We start from the raw sequence: 25,124 nt of genomic DNA, 5'->3' as shown, positions 1-25,124 counted from the left end.
GTTAGCATGCTAATGATGTACACCATTGCACAGCTTCTAGCATGTCTGTGGATTTTTTTAGTTTTCTAGGCTATAAGTGCTACATCTTTCAGAGGAACCTTTGGAATGAGACAATGATAAGTTGTGTCTTTGAAAAAGTGAATTGAGGTGGGTTGAGGTGTGGGGTACCTTTCATATTGGTTAATTTCTGCATAACAAAGCCATGTATTATTTGTACATATTTGGTCCATTATGTGCTGTAGAAAATGCTACATTGTTTATGGAAAATCAATAAAAATTGTAAAAAAAAAAAAAAAAAGTGAATTGAATTGTATGCCTAGTTGAAATGCAACCTTTGGAGAAAGCAGCACTTGGTGGGATGCAGCAACACAACTCTTCCCAGGAACAACATTTCCGAGAAATAAGCTCAAAGTGAGCCCTCTTCGTTATTTTCATCATCTCTGTTTTAGAGTAGCTCACCGCACACCCGCCCCATTAAAGGGTCAGCACCTCAGCCCGGCCATCTCATTGGACGAGAGAGACGTCAATCAGGGGATCATCCGCGTCCGGGTAGGTTGAGGGTTGATTACGGTCTGCAGTGCCAAGCTGAACGGGGCAGTGCAGTACGCAGCGCGTTTAAAACCGCCCAGGGAAGACACCACATTTACGAGGCTAGTTTTGTTTTTTTTTGCTGCCTGCCTGCCTCCCTCCTCCCCTCCTCGCCCCGGGTTGACTCTGTCCGGTCCACAATGAGGTGAAAGAGAGGTAGGCAACACCGCTTTACCTGAGGAAGGGATATTTTTTTCAACCCCACCAAACACTTACTCTGCTGTGACTTTTATTTCATTGGATAACGTGTCGGACTGCTGCGGCTGCTGTTGCCATCCTGCAAGAAATAGGAGGTTTTTTTTGTGGTTGCCTTTGCCAACTCTAGAGTTTCCCGTTGAGTAAAGAAAAGCAAGGTTATGTAGGTAGGCATTGCTGTCGGCTAGCCTACATCGCCGCCCCGTTGTTTACATATTGTAATTTGATTTTCCATCATTTTCAGCTGCAGCAGCAGCAGAAGCAGCAGCGGCTCAGGGTTTCCTCTCTTCTCCTCTTCTTGTTCCTCCGTCTTCTGTTTGGAACTTTTTGCCGGGTCGTCCAGGTTGTGTCGAGGCCGGTGGTGGTGGAGAAGAAGATGGGACTACCTGCTCTGGAGTTCAGTGACTGCTACCTGGACAGCCCGCAGTTCAGGGAGAGACTAAAGTCCCACGAACTGGAGCTGGACAAGACCAACAAGTTCATCAAGGAGCTGATTAAAGACGGCAAGGCGCTGATCCTGGCTTTGAAAAGTAAGTGTAACGTTAGCTGGAAAGGCTTGTGTTTGTGTGTTAATTGACTTGACATTCATCCATGCTGGGTCCATATTGACACCATATTGATGCATGTGGTTTTGTCCGAATGAGTCACAGAAGGCTTGAGATGCCTTCAGGTGTATGTGAAAGAGACTGAGCTGGAAGTCTTATCTTATCTCAGTCACATTGGCATCACATCTGAGTGTGCGTTAATGATAAAGGACATTTCAGAAGATAAGGGGTAAGGCTGGTGAATTTGAGAGAGTTATCTTTGACTAGAGAAGGAGACTACTGGTTTGCTATGTTGAGTTAGGCCTATTTAATGATGTGAATGAACAGGTGGGTACCAGTGCTATGGGCAGAAACACTAATGGATGGTTAGGTTCCAGCATATAAATCAAAATGATTATTTTCATGTATGACAAGACTAGATGTGGTTATGTTTAGGTAGTTTAGCAGTCTGGCTTTGTAAGGATCTGGGAATGTTTCTGCCAAGATCTATAAGAGTGCAGGACTGGATCATATTGTAAGACGTTTCGCATAATTTGTCCAAAGGCCCAGAACAAAAGAAGACACTTATTTATGTAGTATTTAGTGTACTGTTCACATTGCTCACAGCCAGATAGACAAATCCAGTCGGTTAACCTGAACTTTCCACCCTTGTGTTATCGGCTGTACCTTTTTTTTAAACAAACTGCTCAGTTCTCTTGTCACCACAATGCTCGGTCAGCTGATGTGTGGCTATAAAGACAATTCTGCTTTTGTTCACTGGTGAGATCTAGAAATCAAACCGCATGGCCTGACTCGCTGGAGTTGGGATGAGAGCGAGAGTCATTTGCTTGTTCTGTGCCATTGTAGCAGGGTGCTGCCTAACAAAGAACAAGTCAGCAGATTTTCCTAGTTAATCTTTTAACTGTACTACAGTGTTGTTGGCACATGAGATGAATCGGTTGCAAAAGGTCTTTTCTAACAGCACTTTGAAGTTCTCCATGCAGCTGCACTGTAAACCCTTTTTCTGCACCTTTCAACACATCTCGACATCCTCTGCCTTTCTTGAGGCACTCGGAGGATGCGTGACTGTCCTGGGAAGCCACTAGTATTCTGTCAGATACTAATTGCTGCTGGAGGTAGGGGCCCCAATGTCCCCTGACAGCTTTGACATGTGTTTTTATTTAAATTTAACCATGCATTTTACCAGGGAAGGAGAAAGTGAAACATTTACAACGTGCTACTCAGAATGTATACAGTGCTACCGTAGGACTTTTTGAAGCCTGTTCTTATGTTGCGGCCTTCTTTGGGTTTTTTCAGGTTAGTATTAGGGCTGTCAACGTTAAAACATGTGATTTTATCTAAAAAAATGAACACGTTATTATTTACAAGTAATCCTAGTATTTTAAATTTGTGATTAATCACAGCCCATGACTGTGATTAACTTTTTTTTAATCAATTAAACTTTTTTGATTACATTTTTAATCAATTGACAGCAAATATATATTTAAATATAATACAAAATGACAAACGGCAAGCTAATTCTAATCTGTTTTTTTGTCTTTAACAAATAAATTACTTACATTTACTGTATCATATTGTATATCAATATGAAATTAAATACATATAGCATATGTTATTTTATATTGACATGTGCAGTCACTTTTTTAGGTACAAGAACAGATGACGAGAAAGCGATGAGTTTCTGTTATTTAGCCAACCCTCATTGATGTGGATGGGGTGGACGTAATAATAGGAGATTCTGTCTGTATAACTGCAATACAGTTCAACAACAAGCCAAACTGCAGCCTCCAAAATGACCATAGAGTTGAATCAACACCTGTCTACATTTGACCCTTTTATGAAAGTAGAATGTATTGCATGACTGTTGTATCAGGCTGGATTAGTTTTAGCTAAATGTACCTAACAAACAAGCCTGTGTTTCCATGTTGCCCCTCCCTAGAATTTACAGCTCATTTCTCATAAAATTCAGATGACGCTAACAGAAAATATAACAGTAAATGTTACTAAACATTGATTACAAATAACATATTTGAATATAAACAAAAATGAAAGGTCTTCTTTTTGCCAATATGCACATTTCTTCAGTTGTTATTTAAGTCAGAAGTTTTGACATCACATCAGCACCCATCAGTGGAAATAGAGGAAGTTTCACCCAGAGATCACCACTGTTGCAAGTTAGCAGCAGCTCTTTGTGGGTGTCGAACTGGTGTATTTAGCAGTTCAACATGTAGACACATTTAGACACAAACAAACATACATACTGTTTCAGTATAGACTTTAAAAACCACAAAGTCTCCCTTGAATAAGTACTTTTGAGACACACACAAACTAAGATGGCTGATGCATGTGCACACACAGATATACACACTGACACAAATGTGGGTGAGTTAAAGTGTGTGTTAGCCAGATGTCATTTAAGGGCAGCTCTAGCTTGTTATTACGCGGCCTGTTGAAATGTTTGATTCTCTGCTCCACCTCTATCATGACACGGCTCAATCAGTTAAACAAACCCTAATTACCAGCTAGGCATTCACTGGTGCTGTGAGGGGAAACGAGACAGGGTGTTTAGACGGTTTATGTGACACCGACACATGATGTCACTGGCTCGGGAGAATATATTGCCGGCCGTTTGTTTGAGGTGTCTGAGCGGGACACAACCTTTTTCTTTACTATCACCATCCTCAATATGTAATGTGGCAGAAATGTAATAAAGCCATGTGTACAATTACCAACCAGATATGTGTTGTATTACAGTAACTCATACACCCCCTAGCTTTCCAGAAATTAAATCATTAATTATGGATAAATAGGTTTAAGGTACTATAATATTATCACTTTCAAATGTTCTCTGTTATTTTTTATCTGTATTATCCTATGTTTCAGTAGTCTAAATGATGTTTAAGCTTTTTGTAATTTATTTAAAAAAAAATGTTAATGGACAAATTTTAAGACCGTGACCATTTGCTGCATGTATGTCTACTTTGAGTACAGACATGTCAGCTTCAGTTCAACCAAAAGTCTGACAGATTAGTGGTAATCTGTTGGTCAGTGGATCATTTACTCAAGAAAAATAATTTAACAATCAATGATTGCCGTAATGAAACAAAGCTAGAACCTGTATCTATACATATCCAATGCCCATTACCAGCTTGGCGTCTCAGGGCTCAGCTGTCATGGACTAGTTTTTCACAATGAGGTCATCGTCCACTGCACTGACAGCGCTGTTTCCTAGAGTTAGGGATGTTATAGTCTGAGAGCCGTTGTACCATTAAGACGAACATGTAATAATCAAATTCTCAGACACACACACACACACACAGACATTACTGTGAAAGCGTGACCTATCATTCAGTCATTTCTATATTTTTTTCATACCCGTTAAATAGATCTTTTTGGCCCAGAGGCCGGAAACATGAGAGCGCACAGCTGGTTAGTTAGATTCCCCTGTTAGTGTTGGCTGTGTGTGTATGTTTGGTTTTATATTTCTGCATGTATAATGTAAATATGGATACAGTACATTCCTTTAGAAGTATTTATGTGGCCTAGTGACCCCTTTGGGTACTGTATATATGGCCTATAGTGTGTAGTCTGAGAGTGTGTCTTCTGAGCTTCAACGAGCTAATACGATGATGCTAATTGATGGGGGTTAACATGTCAGGATGACAGATACACTTTACAGGGATATAGAGAAAAGGAAAATGCAGACCAAGGAGCTAATGGTGGATGACCCACAAAAACTAGGTGAGCTAAAACATTATTTGTCAAAATGTTTTGAAACATACTATCTCAACTTTGCATCAAAACTAGAACATCATGTTTTAGATGATTTCTCATATATAAGGCTGAGATTAGGTTTAAACCTGAGAAGATGTCTTTGAAGTAGTGAGATAGTCAAATGTTCTTTGTAGAATTTTTAAGGTTTCATATACAGGTTTATTTGAGCAGAAAAAAGAAAGCAATTCCAATGCACTTGGAATCGTTTTAATTTCTCAAAAGCTAGGGCTTTCCCTGGAAGTTAGTCTTTGGTTTAATTTGGACATAAAGGGGCTGGCTGAACCGTACCATTTTCAGCGACTATTTCAGCCCTACATAATTGTCCAGATTTAACCAATAAAACAACTGAGAAATAGTCCAAAACCAAATGACTCTCCAAGAGCAACTCCTATATGAAAATGACATTGTGTGTGTGTGTGTGTGTGTGTGTGTGTGTGTGTGTGTGTGTGTGTGTGTGTGTGTGTGTGTGTGTGTGTGTGTGTGTGTGTGTGTGTGTGTGTGTGTGTGTGTGTGTGTGTGTGTGTGTGTGTGTGTGTGTGTGTGTGTGTGTGTGTGTGTGTGTGTGTGTGTGTGTGTGTGTGTGTGTGTGTGTGTGTGTGTGTGTGTGTGTGTGTGTGTGTGCGCGCCCGTCCGTCCGTCCGTCCGTCCGTCCGCTGTTGCAGGGGCAGCAGCTCCAGCAGGGGACCCCAAACTTCCCTTTCCCGAGCCACATTGGGGAGATTTGATATGAGGGTTCAGGCATGTGTGCCCCGTCTTAATAATGGCTTTGTTTTCAGGCATTTACTCTGGCTTCAAATTGAACCATTAACTGCCCCTAGCAACAACACAAACAAGCTGCGGGCTGAGAGAGCTTGTTAATGTCCCAGAGAAGGAGAAGTGGGAATTCCCTGTGATATTGCGCACTGTTCAAATTCATATCCGTCTCCATCTTCATTCTCCATCTTTACCTTCTGTCTTTGTTTTTCTGCAGCCACCCACAGTGCTGTTAGTGAGTAATAAGAAGGGTAATAGCAGTCATTCCTTGGCTCAACTGTCATTTGTGCTGATAGATGAGAGTCACACACACACACACACACACACACACACACAACTGCACACCACACCATAACTAATTCTCAATTATGGCCGATGAAGGGAGTGAACCCTGTTTTAAAAAGGCCTAGAGCAAAGAAAGAATATGTGCCTAGGGGCAAAAGAAAGAGAAAAGACTGTGTGCGTGAAAGGGGGTGTTGTTGTCTTTCACAGTGGTGTTTAAAAGCCGACATGGCCTTATTTTCTACCCGCCTATAGAGAAGCGGAGCAATGTAGGTTGTGGTGAGGAGAAGAAGAGGAGGGGAAGGGTAGAGGATAGAGGAGCAGAGAAACAAGAATCAGGGAGTGAAAAGCAAGACAGGGTGTCACTGTCTGAAGGCATGCCTCTGCAGACACATGGGAACAAAGAGGAGAGAAGGGTGTGTGTGTATGTGTGTTTTTATGCATGCAACATATTGTTGGCATTTATTAATATTCTGTATGCTATGGACACAAAGTGTGTGTGTGTGTGTGTGTGTGTGTGTGTGTGTGTGTGTGTGTGGCCACTGATGTACAGCACAGTGGGGGTTGGGGGTCTTCCTCTAGCTGTGACGTAGTGTGAAGGAGAAGGAAATTAGGGCACGACTCAGCCTATCTCTGGTGCTATTGTTTGCCCACTTTTGTCAGGGCTGACTGTCTGACACACAAACACACACACACACACAGACTCTTAACATTAAACTAGATCAGAATAACATAAATTTGTCCCCCCCCCCAAAAAAAAAAGAGCACCAACACCTCATTCAGCATTTTGCAACACAACACATTGTTCTTTTTGGTGATCATTTTTTTGCAGAACACTGGACTTTGTAAGAATTAAAGATTGAACAATTTACAATTTGCCTAAACAGTTTGACACAATGCAACTCCTTATGCATAGGATGGTGCTTCAGAGCAAAGCCTTGACTAATAATTATTTGTATATAAAATTTGCATGTTCTCCCCGTGTCTGCATGGACATCACCCATGTGGTATCTTTTCAGTTTGTGGTTAGAAAATGCCAGTAAGTTGGAATCAAGTCTATTGTCGTACCACATTAGCATGTTGCATCATACATGAGCACATTTGAACTTCTTTAGATTTTCAATTCCTTATGTTTCATCAACAGATTGTTTTCATTAAGTACAGTTATGTTGCCTAGTACATCTAGAATGAAAAAGCTCATCACTCTGGTCATCTCAACACCACCTACAGTGAGGGAATTGCTTGTCCAGCACTTACAATAAGTTAATTGCAGAGCTGTAACAAATCTGTGGTGGTGTACCATACATAGATGACTCATGCTGTATATCTGCTCGGCCATAGTTCTGTTTAAAGAGAACGCTGACAAGACAATTTCAATTTGTTTTGATAGAGAAATCTGGGGTTTCTTGTACAGTGACGTTTCTACAGAACAGAACCGCTTTGACCAGTATGCACCTACAGTATAACAACGTTGTTTTGTTGCACTGGCCTCAATCATTTAGCGTTAGTCCGCCAAGTGTGATAATTATGTAATTTTGCTTTACTTGGCCAGGTGTAGCCTCCCAATCAAGGCTGTCATTCTTTAACAATGTCACCAGAAATATTTTAAGAAGTATCAGAATGTTTAAATTAGTAATGTTTTTTTTCACAAAAAAGTTAATTTACCTCGTTTTTGATACGTAATAGGTCTGTAACTTGATCTTTTGTCTTCTTTTTTAATTGTTGTGTTTTTTTATGTCTGAAAACATCTAAATTATGCTGCTGCCTGTCTCATTTCTGGTTAAAAAAAACATCAAAAAACAACATCTTAAAATCATAGCTGCTCCTTCCTCCGACAACATCCCTCGTATTTCACTGAAAAGTCACCTTTTTTTTGGTACAAACAAGTCCTATTATTGCCTGTATGGTCAATACACCAAGTTGTGTTTTTGTCTGTATGGACAGTCTTCAACTTAAACTTAAAGTCTTTTACTAGTGTCTATTTATAGTTAAGTAATGCTTATTCTATGTTGGATGTATTGTGTTGCCTGTTGCCTGTGAATAGATATAGAATTTGCACTGCCAGTCTCCTGCACAATGATACCATTGCACCTTTCTGCATTTTTTCCACACCGCTCCTTTAAACATACTACAATCAAACTTTACTGTAAGGGCACACTATTGATATCTTTCTTTGTATTTTTGTAGTATGTGTGCGTGGATGCATGCATACGTACGTTGTGTATCAGCTATTGGACATCTTACTTTACTTTGGGATGAATAAAGTATCTCTGTCTATCTAAACTGAGGTTTGAGGTGAACACAGAAACACTTCCTCTGTTCAGCAGATGAATGTGAAAACCGTTTTCTAGTGTCAACACACAGTACATCATTTTGATCAATGAAGGTCAGACTATCAAGTATGACGTAACAGTGAGCAAAAGACATTTCGAGGGGAGGGGGACTTTATGGAGATGCCATGGTTGTGTGCGTGGAAAAAAGAAATAGCTGGTTTGCTAAATGATTTGGTTAAAATTATTAAAGAGTTGTACAAATTGAAGTAATAATGTGAAATGTAATAATGTGAATTGTTAGCGAAAGAAAAAATAGGTGTGTGTGTGTGTGTGTGTGTGTGTGTGTGTGTGTGTCACTTAAGATCATTTGCAACTCTATCCTGGCTGTACCTTGTTCCACCTGACTGAGTGTAATGTGTGCCTTTTCAGCTGCACATTAGAAATACCCATCTTAACGAGTTACAGTGATGTATTCATGAACATAAGTAGCTCAGTCCTAACTGTTTCCTTTTCTTAAAAGAAATGAAGAAGTCAATACAATTGAGGTGAGATAATGTCTCTTTTAATCCAATGAAAATCAACTTGAATTCAAGAATGTTCTTGACCTGAGCGTCAGTTTCGTCTTACTGCTGCAGCTGTCAGGCTTGTTCTAACTTAAAGATGGAAATGGTTCTGTAAAACTTGGCAAAATGGGATTGATTTTAGAAAAATATCGCTCCAAAAGTAAATTTGACGCTTGGGGACAAGCACAGTTTTGCTGACTACACATGATTTTGATTACATTGCTCTACTCTTAAGATCATAAAGCACCAGGAGTGAAGCAGGAAGAGAGGAGGGAAAAGTGAACTCCCAAGGAATGCTCTTTAACTTTCTGCACACGGCTACCTGATGACTGCTGTTGGCTCATAAAAGAGACAGCTGCGCATTTCACAGCTGCTCCAAAAGCAGCTTTTACTGCTGGTGGTTATGGACACAAGTTGTTTAATTGGAGCTGTTTTAACAGCAGATGGAAGGTGGTGAATTACCACACTGTACCTGACACCCCACCCTCGTCCTCCTGCACGACAAAAGAACAGCAGCATGACGGAGCTTTTATGTCAAGTGTGTGTTTCACTTGAAAATGTATGACAAATGTAGATGCAGAAGGGCCGTTATTATCTTGTTGAAGATGCAGGATTTTACAGTCAAATGGCAGCTAATGCCAGATAAAAGATTATAAAAAAAGGCTTTTCTATATATGTTTAATTGTTTACAAGTCTGGACTCATTTTACTGAGAATTTGATTAAAACAGAGCTTTAGGAAATGTTTTGTAAGGGGCCAGTAGGCCCCTAGGAAGAATCAAAGGTTACATACATGTTTATGTTTATCGGGTGTGTGCATCGGAGTACATCATGTGTTTGGTGTCTCTGTAGATCTGACCTATGGACCTTTTTATTCTATATGGTTAAGGGGCAATTGTCAGTGTCACACCTGCCAGGGTGTTGTGCTGGATGTTGTTACTGTCCATAAAGTGTCACAAGATCTGAATGACTTTAATATAATTTTTTATGTTTTTATTTGTAATGTAATATTGTAAGTTATGCAAAAAGGGAGCTACTGAGAGAGGACCATTATTGTATACCATGGGAATTAATGCATTTTTTTTTTCAACCTACTCTTTTCTCTAACCTACATGGAGAAGAAATGTCAGAGGAAGACAGGGAAATACGTATATCTACACCCCTTAGTTAGTGAAGTAAATCATCAGCTCTGGGTTTCTCATAACTCCTCGGCCTGCAGTGTTGAGCCGTCATTCTCTAATTCAAGACGCGTGTGATAATGAACTAGACAACGTCAGCCTGTGGTGAAGTAAAGGTGTGGCTATGAGTCCCTTCCCTAGAAACCTCAGGCCAGTGTAGAACTTGCTGGAAGACTTAAAGAAGTAGGTGATTAAGCCTGACAGGTGTGGTTTAAATTAGGTCAAAATACACAAATACAACCACATACGCATCCTGTACTCTCTCTCTCTCTCTCACACACACACACACACACACACGCAGACCCACACGCAGACACATAGCTATTTTACTCCCATATCAAAGCTCTTAAAGTGAGTCAGAGCCAAAGGAGAAGAGCCAGTGTTACACGTCAGAGGCTGGCATGGTGTCCGTATCTAGACCCTTTTTAGGGAACTGTGAGTCTGCAGGGTGTAAGAGGGAAGCAGGCTGTTGTTGTCCAGTAGGGACAATACTGGATAAAAATCCCTTTTGTTAGGTTTAAGAAGTTTTGGTTTCCTTAAATTGGAAGTTGGCTGTGTCTCATGTGATCTTGTTATTTGTACACTCTGTGACTATACAAATCAGAACATGTAAATAGGAAAATGTTGGCGTTATGTTGTCACTTATTGGGAGCATTGGGCTAGATGAAGCCGGTTACCTCCAGGATGTGTGCTGAGCCAGGCTAGCGGTGAGTGCGTCAGACAGAGTTACATCATACACGGAGATGAGAAGGGTATGTATGCACTTATCTAACTCGGGGGATACGGTAAATAAGCTAAAGTCCTAAAAAGTTGGCGTGTTCCTTTTAAACTTCAACAACAGGTCTACCTGGACAAATTACAATAAAAATGCTTCTAAGCCTCAATGCATCAGTATGATGTAATGAATACAGAAATATGATAAAATGAGTACCTTTTGATACTTAAAGGACATTTGCTAATAAATGCTTAGTTTTATTTAAGTAACAGATTGGTTATACTTTGTAAGAAACAAAACTGTTGCTATGATGTTGTACGGGGCATTCTGGGAAATGTAGGACTGCTATAAGTGATGCAGATGTTTACAAAGCAGCTTGAGGGTCACATCAAAAAAAGGTTATGTGCTTGATCTTAGCTCAACAAGTAAGATTGTGGTTAGCGCTTACAGCCTGCCAGGCTCCTAGGACACCCTTACAAAATCCTCCTTGTTGGCTTTCTTCTTATTCAACTCTTGGTGGTTTTGGAGTTAAAAGCTTTTCTTTTTTGTTTCCATGAGGGGAAGATTAATGAAAAAGATCACCCTCTGTAAATGGATTCATTGTTCTTTGAGAAAGCAAATGACATGGTCTTTCCATGAAAAGGTGAATCCGCAGCCTCTCTTTTCATGGTTATCTAGGGAAATCAGGAGTTTTTTTTTTTTTAAATGAGAAATTTCACGTGTGACAAAGTTTCTGAGAAACTTAATATGACTGTACTAATCATGAAGCTTGATGTTCATTTGTAAGTTATTATCAGAAAACCGAAGCCCTCCCTAAAGGTTTTTAATGAAAACATTGAAGCATGGTGTTAAAGCAGATAATAATGACCATGTAAAACTGAATGTCAACATCCCCATCTTCACCTTGAAAAAGGCTTTTTTATCACAGCTTAATCTGCTATCAGCATACTTTAAACAAGGGATGAATGAATGGCAAATACATCTTCATGGCGCTCATTGTGTTCGGCCAGACTGGCATTGAAGGAGACAGTTGACCTTCCAAAACAATGATTCTAATCTCCCCTTCTCCTCTTCCTCTTGCTTCCTCTTTCCTCATACACACATTTCCACATATTGAGATCATCCTCCTTCACCTTCTTTTTATCATCCTCCTGTCCCTCCTCATTTTCCTTTTGTCAACCTGACACAGTCTCTGTCATCCTGTCCCCCCCCACTCCCCCATCTAACTCTGTTTTGTGTTATTAAAATAGGATAAGTGCTTGCAGAGAAACCTGACTTGGCCATGTTGAGGCGGATAAATGAAGGTAAATAAAATGAAATGCAGGCGCTCTTAACTCTCCCCAGCGCTCCCATTGTTTCATTCTGTATCATGGCAGACATGACCGCTTGCTGGCCAGGCCTTGTGATGCATTTTGCCAGAGGTTGTGTTATTTTTATAATGAGGAGACATAAGCAAACCCCAACTTTGGTGAAGTAATCCAACCGGGCATCAGTCTACTAGGAGCACAGTAGGCTAGTGTAATGATGTGATTCAGAAAATCTCTAGCAATTGGTACATTGTTGATACCATTTCTGATTCTGAGACACACATAATGAAAACTGTATTTCCATGTGTGATCATACCCAGACAGCCAATTTTCATTCATAGTATGGAAATATAGATTATTGAGTTTTTACCCATCAAATTTTGAGTTTGTGTGCATGCACTTGTTACCTGTATCAGGGTGATCTTTGTTGCTTGGTCGAATGAATCCTCTGTTGATTTTCAGGCTGCATTCTTTGTGTGTTTGTGTGTGTGTGTGTGTGTGTGTGTGTGTGTGTGTGTGTGCGCGTGTGTGCAAGGGTGGACTGAGAGGAAGACTCGTCTCCCATGTTGCCCAGAGCCAACCCAAATAAACCACAGTCCACTGGCATGGAGTGTGAGGAAGTGTGTATTTAACAGTGTGCGTGTCTGTGTTCAGCTCCCATCCTGATCCAAAAATAACCCCCTGCTAAGAATATTTAATCCGCCAGGTTAACACTCTCTCTTTCCTTTTATGCTTTGCTCTTTATCACACCCTCACACATTTGAGATGCCCACAGGGTGGTGTGGGGTGTAGGTCTACTAGTACAAACAGCCAAAACTCAGGCTTAGTGGGGATAATCTAGTAGGTGTGTGCGCTCCCTTTATTGCGTCTGGTTGGCCCGCCCTAATGTCTGTATCCGGCTTTGGCCTAGAGGATAAGGCACGCTCTATATTGTGTATATTTTTGTCTTCCTGAGGATTTGAGAACTACATTTTTCATTTGCATTGATATTTTAGGTCTTTCCAATCTGCCCTTTGGTCTTGATGACATCCGGCAGAGATGCTGATGGGACTTGGGGTCAAGGGGGCCAAGCCAAGATTAATGCAGGAGAGTTGGAGGATGGGGGGAAGGGGGACAGGGATTTACCGTATGTCCATCTCCGCAGGACATTATAGAAAACACTGAACGTATATGGGGTGGCTTGATGCTGGTGGCAGAGGGTGGGGCTCCCCTCTGGTGGACCAACAGTGTTTAGTAGTGTAACCATATCGCTCATAATTGCAGAGGTTTTGACTGTCAAGTTATACTTAGCCATTTCAGGATGTGATTTGTTAAATATGGAAATGACCCATAGATGAGGGGATGTGCAGTGTCCTTTGTAACCTCTGTGAAGTTCTTTTCCCCCACCTCTGTGTAAGAGGAAATGTTTGCAAAGAGTTAGATGAGGCTTGAGGTGGGATGAGGCTTAGTACAAGCCTCATTCAAGGCCAGACGTCAAGTGGGTGATGTGGTCCTGCAAGGTAAAGCTGCAATCAATGAGAATCTAGGCAGTTTAATGTGACTCTGCAATGCAAGCTCTGCCACCCTAGGAACATAAAGTGCACGGTACATGAGGAGCGTGTGTAAATTATTTACTAGAGCTGCACGATTATGGTCAAAATGATTATCACTATTATTTTGTTCAATCTTGAGATCATTAAGTTGTTTTTAGCACATTTTTCTACCTTTTTTATTTTGATAGGACAGCAGAAGATTTGGAAGGGTAAAGAGAGGAGGCATGATAAGCAGCAAAGGACCGCAGGTCGGAATCAAACCCGGGCCCGCTGCGTTGAGGAGTAAACCTCTAAATACTGTATGGGCGTCTGTTCTACCAACTGAGTTACCATGGCGCACTATTCATTGATTTATAGGGACAACATGTTTTGATTGTCACATTAAAATAGACAGAGCACTGCTTTCCCTGTTATGTTGTTCTACATTCCTGCTAAAAAGCTTTGCATCAAAATAAGTAGGGCTGGACCCAAATATTTGACTTTTTGGATATTCATTTGTCTGGTTTTTAATTTTGGGATTTGAATATTCTTGTGTTTTTGTTTTTCAATACAGTAGAATAACAGAATCCTTAAAATGGAATGCCTTTGCTTAAACTGAAAGACGTGTCAACTATGTTAGGTGGGGGAAAAAAAACATGCATGCAGACTTTAAGTAAGTAAGTTAAATAAGTCTTTCCTATATCATATTGATTGCATGGGATTTTAGTTGTGAAGTTAATCAAATTGACTCGCCTTGACTACCTCAACATATACCTCGTATAAAATTGGCATTTGAAAAATAAATTTTAATCTTAAACTTGACTTGCTTTGAGGGTTTTGTCAAGGACAGCGGAAGCTCAGTTATTGGTTTATTATGCATTTAAGCAGTGATTGAGAAGATCAGTTTTCTCTTATATATTACTTTTCATCTTGACTTACTTTTGTCTAGTAATCCCTGGCTAACATTTTGAGTCTTACTGTTCTCTATTGTTTAGTTTTTCTTAGCTTTTACCATCTGAAAAGCGTTGTTCTTTCAAAGGAAAAACAGCTCCTGTTTGATGGATGATAGAAACTCGCTTTCTATTTCTGACTTATTCTCTACTGCCAGGTCTATCTAGCTCCGTGATTACCACTCTTTGAGCAGCATGTTTAGTTGAATGGAGTCTGTCTGCTGAGCTGGCTGAGCTGGCTCCGTCTGCCTGAACGTTAATAGCTGAATAATAAGCGGTGTCTCATTAAGCTTAAATGGTGCTGTAATTATTGTGCTTTTAAGCCGCCTGACTATTACAGACATTAAAGAGAAGTATATGCATGTGTCTTGGTTTAATGTATATTTGCATTATCATTTGGATGCATTAAATGGGTTGGCAGTAAATAAGTAAGTAGGGAGTTGCGTTGGGAACCAGAGGGTTGCTGGTTCAAATTCCCCTATGGACCATAGGGCCAGTTCACTTCCTGGGCATTGCCAAGGTGCTCTTGAGCAAGGCACCGAACCCCCAACTGCTCGGGGCGCCTTTCCATCGGCAGCCCCCTCACTCTGACATTAGTGCATGAATAGGTACTGAGCATGTGTGTGTAATTCAGGCCTGTGTATAATAATCAACACAGAGTTAAAACTTTGTAATATCCCTTGCGTAAAATATAAATGATAATAATCATTACTATTATTAAATGGTTATGTTTTCTTTCTGGAAGCAAGAAATAATAGTACATTCAACTGGGATGTGGGGCAGAACTGAAGGTTGAAGACCTATTTGTCTCTTACTCAAGTTAGTGTGTTAGTGTTGAAACTAAACGTTAATGTGTTTATGTTGTTATGTATTACAGGATTTTTAACAACCTCTAGAAAACTAAGTGAATTTTAAGAAAAGAAGGACAGTGATTCATATGCAGTATCTGGCAGCTGTATTTGATGATGAATGGTTAATCTTTTAAATTATTTTTTTTTTTTCAAACTTTTACAGTCCATAAGAGTGTCACGAAGTCTTTGTGTGGAAGTTTCTGTTGATTTCATCACTCTTGTGGTGTCACTATCTCCTCTGCTGACGCAACACTCTAATTACGTCGGTAATTTGGACAAAGAAAATTCTTCTCTTCTCTGAATTTAGAGCCTTATATAAATGGACAGAATCCTTCCAAAAGTTTGTTGTGGCTTCTTTTTGAAAAGAAATATACGTAAACACCAAGAAAGGCAATGTAAATACTGTAAATAGCATAGGAGTAAACCAAAAGAACATAAAAGATAGCTGCCATTACTCAAATTTTTGGTCTCTCACATTTAAAGTTATCTTTAACAGCTTTCATTTGAATTTGTACAGAAAATGTAATAATTAATTGCTATTACTCCTGCTTTAAATAATTGAAAAATACATGTAAAAATCATCTTGTAAATTGAACCTCGAGAGACATGCAATGGAAATCAAAAGCTCACCACAGGAACTGCAGAGGATCATATGGTGACAAAAGCACATTTTCTGGCCCACAAATGAAATTCCGAAACCACAATAATGTAAAGCTCATTTGTCTCGCTGTATGATGTACTTCCCACAAAGTTAGTTTCCCATCCACTGCCAACAGACCATCACATGTTTGACTTTTTATCTGGTTTCCAGCCAATGGAGTTATTCGTTTTTTCAGTGGCTATTGTTCTAAACCAAATGAACAACAAGGAAAATGGTAAATTAAGTGGAATTCCCTTCCTAGCTTCTCCGTAAACCAGTCCTCTCATTTGTATGTTGTCCAGTATGGTTTCACAGATTGACACTGAAGTCTTGCACTGACTGAGATGTATTTCCCTGTCAGGTTCCATTTAAAAACACTCTTAATTCCTTCTCTGCTAAATTCACTTTGGGGTAATTCTCCGTGATGCCTTTATAATGGGCTACATGTAATTGTATAAATAAGATAAAGACAGGTGATTGCCTAATTTTTCCCCACAACTTCAGAGATTTTACTTTAGCTTATTAAAGTAGCAGCATTCAATGTTTGCACATTAACATGAAATATAAGAATCAGTATTCAATATCCAAGAGTCTGGCTATTCAACCTAGCATTCCTAGATGGGAGAAGAGCATGCTCTGGTTTATTGGCATTTCTTTAACCCAATCACACTTGTCTTGGGCGGTGCTAAGCTAGAGAGAGTGTGCGAGAGAAAACTCAGATTGGACATATAGTCTTGCTAGTTGCTCAATTTATCATGCAGCGAGCTGAGGAGAAGTCAACTGAAGTCCTTGTTTAAAATTCCAAAACAAAGAAACCGGATGGAAACTGACTTGCAAGCATCCGGCGGAATTTCGTGCGACATAGGAGAAATTGCAAAAGTGGAACGTCGGTGATATAGACTACATCCCTCCTTACAACAGTGCATTTTTAGTGAAGTTCAGAATACAATATTTCATAGCATGTTTTGTGACTGAATTGTAGATAAAACATTGGCCGTTTTGCTGTCAGCTCATAAAGACGAGATGGACATTCTTGGAGCATAAACTCGAGGCAAAAAGCGTATAACATGTCTTCAAAGTTAGACTTCGACGTTGTTCCTCCCAAATTCTGCGTGAGTACATTTGGGTGCCACTTCATACGTTATCTCACTCTGTTTTCAACCTCCAACCTTATCATCGTTGTGTCTCTTTCATCTCTGTGTCATGCTGGCTTCAGAGGAAGGACTTATTCTGACAAGCCACCGACCAGCAGCCACTCAGCTGCAAATCCCCCAGGCTTCTGTGATCCGTCCTGACAGAAAGGGAGACACAAGAGAAACTGGGTGAAGAGAGGCAGAGCAAGAGGGAGTAATGGCTACACTAACAAAAGAGACTCAGAGGACAGAACATGTATTCTCTCTCTGTGCACAATGTAATAGCCAATGATCAGAATTGTGCGTTGTGTGCTAATAAAGCATATGATGGTGCCTTCAGGGCTGCTTATAGACTGAGGGGAAGGCAGTTAAAGTGGTCAGTTTCTGTATTTTCTGTAATAAAATCACATATGTGCGTATTAGACAAGCTTATCAGTAGTGCTTTTATTACCATTACTGTTAAGTGCTGTAATCTTCTGTACTGTAGTTTCTGTATTTTCTCTGATCAGTCAAACTAACTCATCTTTCAGGTTATGTCGGTGTCCTGATTTTCTCTCTTTTACTAAATTTAAATTCATGAAGATTTTGTAAAAACTGGTTGTGGTTTATACTGATGAAAGCCTATTTTCCCTCAGACTTGCTATGCATGCTTGGCGATTATAGACGATTTATTGGTGCTTTGAAAGTTGGAATATTTAATATTGCATTTCAAAATTGTGAATTATAACCGTATTACAGCCCTGTTCCCATTTGCTGGATATGTTTCTGAGTTTCTCTCTGTGTTTTGACACAGTGCCATCAGCTCAAGGATCACAGAGATTGATCCATACATATAAAAGCCATTTTGTCATTCAAGTAAAGTAAAAATTTCACAAAAAATAATTAAAATTGGCATTCATATGGCAACAGCTGTATGTTTTGTAATGCTCGCTGCTCTGAAGCCTGGCATCACCACCAATCAGCTTATGGTACGGTGTATAGTGGTACTTCCGGAGCAATCCCAGAAGTGGAACCGACTTGGTACCAAAGTACAGGGTCTTGTGACATCCCTTGTCCAACCATTTTTGTATCCGTCCAAAAACGACATCCAAAATTGACACCCACTTCATGCTGTGAATGGCTAGCCTCGCGGAGGTGATAGAGGCCAGATTTTTTTTTTTTAGCTACTTCTGTTTCTAGCTCTCCTTTTTCGTTCTTGATAGTGTTCATGTGAACCGTTAAGTACAGCACACGGAATTACTTCTAGGAGAGACTCTGTGACAATATGTGCTGTTACCTCATTTAAATGAGTTAACCATATAAGTAACATAACATCATAATGTCAGTGCAACATTACTCGACCGTCATGTAGTGATTGGCTCTCTGCGTTTCTAACCCCACAGCAGCTTGCTCCAGGCTGCAGCAGGTGTCAGAGACAGCTTGCTTACACATGCACGAGTACGCACATCAGGAACAGATTCACGCTGAGACACACACCTGCCCCATTAGTTTGCCATGTAGCTATGGCCACACAAAATTCAGCACACCCACACATTTGCAAATGCTACCCTGAGTTTTCTTCTTACTAAAGTATGGATGCATTTTAGGCTCATGACTAATTCTACTCTTAAAGGTTGGTGTATTAATGGGATTGCCAGAATAACCTGGTAACAGTGGTAACGTGGTTTTCTTGACAGGAAAGGTGTGAACAGGAGAGGATGATGGAAGAAGAGAGGAAAGGGAGACTATAGCTAGGAGGTGCTTGGCCTGTGTGGGGTTTGGCTTGCTAAAGGTTGAGGTTTCAGTGCGGCTGATGGGGGGGGTGGGTGGGTGTTTATGGGAATGACTTTGAGGCTCATTCATTGAGCTAAAAGAATATTAATTTCAGGGCATATTTCTCTGCCTCTAGGGAGAGGGGAAAAAGAGGGAGGATTAAAAAAGATGTTCAGACAGGCAGAGTAGCAGGCTAGACTCCACATCTAGATCAAAGGGAAATTTCTTATTCCTTCTTCCGGATTCTGTTTGAAGCTGGATTTCTCCGAAAACCTCCCGACACCTCCAGCAAATTCTCTGCTGCCACAACACATAAAGGCAATGAGGTGCAGGGAGGGGGTGCAGGGTTGCTAGGCTAGCTGGCTGGCGAATGTCAGATGGCATTAGATACACAACAAGATGACTTCTCTGTGTCCCCTCAGTGGATAACTGGTCCTTGGCCAACTTAAAGGTTGCTATGTGTTGGCCTTTCAGACTGTGTACGTGTTCACTAACTCAGTGTTTTGTTGTCACATATACACTTATGGTTGTATTCCCAGTCCATGTTTCTTTACAGCAGATCCAGGGTTTGTCTTTTGTGTTCTATGTTGATGTGCACTGCAGTAGGAATTATACATAGAAAGAAATTGTAGAGTTGAAGGTTTTTTTTTCTTTAAATTTTTACAATGTGTGATGAATGTTTGTTTGATTTATTTATTTGACTGACAGAAAATGAATCCGTTACATTTGCTGTTTCTTTCTCCTTATAAATGTAAAGATTTCTTGCTTTCCTGTTATCTTATTGTGAAATTAATACATTAGGAGTTTTGGCAGTAATCGTTTGACATGAATAACTAATTAAAACCTCTGCAGTGGGTAAAATAAGTTGTACATGTTGTCAGAAAATTATCAAATGGATCTGACCGCAAGTAATCGGTCAGTCAGTATTGGTTTAATCTGGGGAAATAGATAACAGCCAGATTTGTTATTTATGTGTCAAAAAGGGTGTGAAGCGGCGAATGCAGCAGTCCATTCAGTATGTAACCGTTTAATGATTTATTCTAAATTAACGTTTTGACGCCACAGAACATGAGATATATCCTGTGCTATAATAAAACAGAATGGGTAATGTCAGCGAATGGGTTGAGTTTTTCTGGCTGGAAAACAGTCTGGATGGAAAACCCATTTCCTCTTCCTGTTCTTGTTTGCCACTTCCTAGTTCAAACTTCCCAGAGCTACGACAAAGAAAGTAAAGAAGGTGGCCACTGTAAGCCTGGGAAATCTTTTACTACAAACAACATGCACTGCTGTAGCACTTTGACATAGCAAACTGCACTGTGTGTATACATTCTCAGTCAATCAATCAATTATTTTGTCAATAGAATGTCAGAAAATAGTGAAAAATGCCATTTATAATTTCCTGGAACCCAAGACGACATCTTCAGAGCTCTTATTTTGCCCAGTCAACATTAAAACCTTTTAAAATATTCAGTGAATTATCATATACGACAAAGAAAAGCAGGACATCCTTTGATCAGCTCGCATCAGTGAATGCAATGCAGTTTTGCTTGAAACATTTTTTTTTCAACACGGTGGTTGAGTTAAACAAACTTTACAATAACCAAAATAAAAATGATCATTCATTTACACCGTTTAAAGTAAAAGGTTGTAACACACAAGTGTGTTTACACGCTTACTCTATTTTTGATCCTTCTTGGATCTTCTTCTGGGTCGAATATTTAAAAAATAAAAACCACACCCACATTTATACATTATGCACACCAATGGGCCAAAATCCAAGTAGGAACAAAATGCAAATCAATCTTTGTGGTATGAAGTATGTGTGCAGGCATTACCTTTTGTTCATTGAGACTTCTGATAGCCTTGCGCATATGTGATGTGTGTATAATCGCCCTCCTTCAACTGATAACCTGTGTTTCCCATTTTTACTTCAGTTAGGCTATGACTTTCACTCTTTTTTGGCTTCTGTCTTAATCCTTATCTCTGTCTGTCCCTGAAGAGTTAAAGGAGTGAGGTCAGGGAGGATTTTAGCCGATCCTGTTAGAGACTGATAATTTATTACCTGGTTAATGTTGCACAGAATCTGAGTTCAGATTGGCTGTCCTGTCTTCTTTGATGGAGAAGACTGGCATTCGTACAAAACATCTTCAACACTCTCAGCACTGGCACTCAGAGCATGTTGGCAGCTAATTCACTGGCATTTCATCCAAGTATTTAGTTGTAATTGAGGTTGGCATCCATAGAAAGCAACTTGCCACGCTGTAGAGCCTAATACATTAACCATGTAATGTGTTTAAGACTGGCATGGCAGACATATTAGCTATATTTGTACATACAATACATTTCACCGGGCCAACATGATGCCAACATCTCCTGAATTGGTACCCTGATTTGAGCATTTTTTGAGGCCTTTATTGAAACTTGAAGACTTACTGTGCACTTTTTATTGGCCAATGCAAACAGAAAAGTCAGATTGGGTGATTGTTGATACTTGTTAAGATATCGAGACAGTTAAGGAATTGTTGATATACAGACATTTAAAGATGTGTACCTGGGGAAAAACTTCCTATCCCTTACATAAAGATGAACGCCACACTCAGAATCTTCGATTTGCATGCTGGGTTTTTTATGTTGATAGTTGTTCCATATGTGATTGCAATGCACTCAAAAAAACAGTTAGACAGTTAACAGTAGGGATGCAAGGTCCGTTTCAGCTTTAAAGTAACCAGCAGTAAACTATGCCTTTTAGTATAAATGAGCTCACATGGTCACAGTTAAGCTCTCAGGGAGGGTTGGTGGCAGCGCTTTGCTCCAGGTTTGTGTTGTCGTCTGGAACAGAGGTCAGGCTTGTGTCGGGCGTTTGGGAGGAAGTGGACAAAGGCTATTTGGAGACTGGTGCTAATCTGGTTAGTGTGATTTCCACCCTCTCTTTTCTCTTTCTCCTATCACCACGATTGCCACACTGGTCTGATGATGTGCCCGATAGTCGACAAGTACACAGTCAAGACTCAAGTAGTGGAATGGTTTTGGTTCATTATTTGAGAACACTGCATTCTGAAGATGCAGCCTTTTTATATTTGATCAAAGTTGCTTCAGCATTGTTGCTTTTGTATGATTGATTCACAACCTCTTGACATAAAGATAAAGACTAAATGTTCTTTTTCCAGTGTTTGTATTGCAATGTCATTTTTTTTGTCTTGTACCAGCAATGACCTCAACTGGGACAACTGAGTCTCCCAGGCAGCTCAGAACAACTACAACAAGCCACAACACAAGAAAAACAACTCTGTCATCCTTTGGCTCTAGTTTCCTTCTCTGTGTCCCTCACCTTGTCTATGAGAGTATCTATGTATGTATGTATGTATGTATATATGTGTGTATATTGGTATTTTTCTAGCATCCCGTGTTTTCTGCACTGTGTAAAGGGAAGGGCACGAGTTCTCTTACATTTCCTGTTTTGAAAAGGAAGCCTGGCTCTTTTTTAAAGTTCTGGTCATCATATCATGGAAAGCTATTAGATGACTGCACTATCTGTGAAGTTTAGGGCTGCAACAAATATTATCTTGATTAGAAATTAAGCAACCATTAATTTTCTCGATTATTCAATAATAGTTTGTTCTATCAAATGTCAGAAAATACGGATGTTACAATTTCTTCAGTGTCTTTTTAAACTAGAAGGAATTCACCAAAGTGTGACAGTTTGCTGCAAAAATACCACGTATCACAACAAATATATCACAACAAAATTACTTAATGAATTACTAATTACTTAATTAATATCTTGATCCTCATGTTTAGAAAGCCTGAACAGATCAACTTTAATAATTTTTTAGACAAGAATGTTCATGTGTCGAAATTGTCTGCAGGTAATTTTCATGTTTACGGACTAAACATTCACATCATGAAGTTAAAGCAACACCAATTATTCATTTGTAACTTAACATAATGTTTCAAAAATTGTTTCAGTGATTCATCAACTCGTAACAGGGTAAACGGCACTCCTGCAGTCGCTTTGCGGGCCTCTATCGGCTATACCCGCACTATGCAGTTTACCAGATCAGGTAGCGGATGTGTAGGGAGAATGAGGCGGGAATGGACAATTGGTGTTGCTTTAACAAAAAAGGACAAAGTGGCATAATTAGTGATTCTCTATCTTTACAAATCATCATAAATCACTACACAGTGGATGGTAGTTGCTCACATGAAATGGTTTCCAAAATAAACTGATCACATTTTTTTTCCCCCATTTAATCTTCACTTTTCTTTTTCTGCTAATGCTTGTTACAGTCTATCTCAACATCACCAATACAGCTGTAGAGGAAATGCTACTGGGTATGGATACTTGTGGTGTCTGTGTTCTCCTGTGTTTTTCACAAGAATGTTATAAAACCAGCCAAAAACTTGGTGTTTTCCTTTAAATTACGAGGTTGGTTTTAGCTGGAGCAGGGCATTTTTGGTCCAGTGTCCTCCACTCGGATTCCAAGTCAGATTACCCCACATTCCTGCTGTGGATTTTTCCAGCGGCAGCCGGCAGTCCACTGGATGATTTCACCCCACAGACGCTCTTTCAAACAAAATAAAAATAAAAAAAGAGAGAAAAACCTCTCCGCTTGTCTCTGTTTGCTGTGTCAGCAACAGGCGTGGCAGTGTCAAACTCTGAGTGGGAGAGAGCTTGGAAGCCAGTTATAGAGAGTAGGTGTAGGGGGGGGGGGAGTGTGACAGAGCATACAAGTTGCAAACAGAAAATGAATAGAGAGGAAAAGATTGAAAGAAGTAAAGATGATAGATGTAGATAGAGGAAGAAATACTGTATGATGGACTAACCCTAACTTCCTGCTCCTTGTGGTTGCCTGGCTTCTTTGTTCCTGTTGCTAGGATACAACAGTTATGTGGCCTGGGACAAGAGGAGGGAGAACGTGAAAGCCTCAGTGATATACAGTGTTTCTCTCTTTTATTTCCAGAACCACAGCATTTCTAAACTATTAAGGCCATTTTACAATTATATAGACGGTAATATAATTTGACCCACAAACAGAAAAGTTTTGTTCATTGACTCGTTGAAGATATTATGTGAATGGTCAGCTATTTTAACATTTATATAGACATTTTGTAAAAGCAGACAGTTTGTTAAAGCAGGACCATGTTTTGCAAAAGTAAAATTTGCTTCTTTTCTTTGTTTTAAATATGTATTGTAAATTATGTAAAATTTGAATATATTTGGAGTTTGGACTATTATTGAGACAAATAACCAATTTAAAGATGTTACTTTTGAACTCTGGGAACTGGGTGAAATTTTAGACAACTAAATACAGATCCTAATCACTTAATCCTCCAAAAAATCCTAAAATTAATTGATGCTGACAATTATTATTTGCTGTCCTACTTAAGAGTAAAACAATCTGATACCTATTTGACACAAACAAACATTTTTGATAAGCATATGACATCATACAGTAAATTCATTGCAATATTTGAGGCGATGCCTTGAAAGTAGCATACAGTAGCACTGCACAACAGAATGTCATCTTTATGATCTGAAAATATTGATACATGTTTTATTCTTCCTCCGGGCTTCTCTTTTCCCTAATATACTCTCTCCCCTCCTTTTCCACTCGGATTCCTTAAATCCAGCCAGAAACAGTTAGCATCTCCTTCTTTTCTCAGCTCAGGTCCCTCCATTCCTCACTTTAACTATAAGACTGTCTTCCTCTTGGTTCTCCCTGTTTCCCCTAACTCCTCCTGCCCCCTCTCCACCATCTAACTCTGTTTGTACTAGTCAGGACTCTGTGTCATTGTTAGGACTCTTTTTGTTGCCAGGCTTTATTTAGCCATTGTTGAACACTTTGTTGGCCTCTGACCACAATTCAGACAGTTTCTGATGAGACAAGTACTATTACAGGGCAAAAAGAAAGGCATTGTGCACTAGCACAGATCTACCCTAACTTTATGTCAGGGAGATTTGGAGAAGATGATTTAATCTTGTTTTTCTGTGCTGTTCTTCTTTAAATTCCTTCTATTGGATTCTTCCTTGGGATGGGCAGTTTGACACTCATTAAACAGGTGTGTGTGTGTGTGTGTGTGTGTGTGTGTGTGTGTGTGTGTGTGTGTGTGTGTGT

At 39.8% G+C, this 25,124-nt stretch overlaps 1 protein-coding gene across 2 annotated transcripts in view; it reads left to right on the top strand.

The window, feature by feature from the left end:
* Positions 1-551: 551 nt before the first annotated feature.
* Positions 552-25,124, top strand: part of LOC117955897 (rho GTPase-activating protein 26-like) — a 76,352-nt gene continuing 51,779 nt past the window's right edge. The window contains exons 1-2 of one of the 2 annotated variants that reach the window (XM_034890658.1): positions 552-744; positions 1,037-1,313. In XM_034890658.1, the coding sequence (XP_034746549.1) occupies positions 1,160-1,313 (154 nt within the window). In that variant the 5' untranslated portion in view covers positions 552-744; positions 1,037-1,159. Of the gene's footprint in view, positions 1,314-25,124 lie in introns of both variants that reach the window. The other variant, XM_034890659.1, reaches the window with a different exon arrangement.

This window comes from Etheostoma cragini, chromosome 13, assembly GCF_013103735.1.
Source record: "Etheostoma cragini isolate CJK2018 chromosome 13, CSU_Ecrag_1.0, whole genome shotgun sequence".
Classification (NCBI taxonomy): Eukaryota; Metazoa; Chordata; class Actinopteri; order Perciformes; family Percidae; genus Etheostoma; species Etheostoma cragini.
The sequence above is the reverse complement of the archived record's forward strand: the minus strand, read 5'-3'. Positions and strand labels throughout refer to the sequence as shown.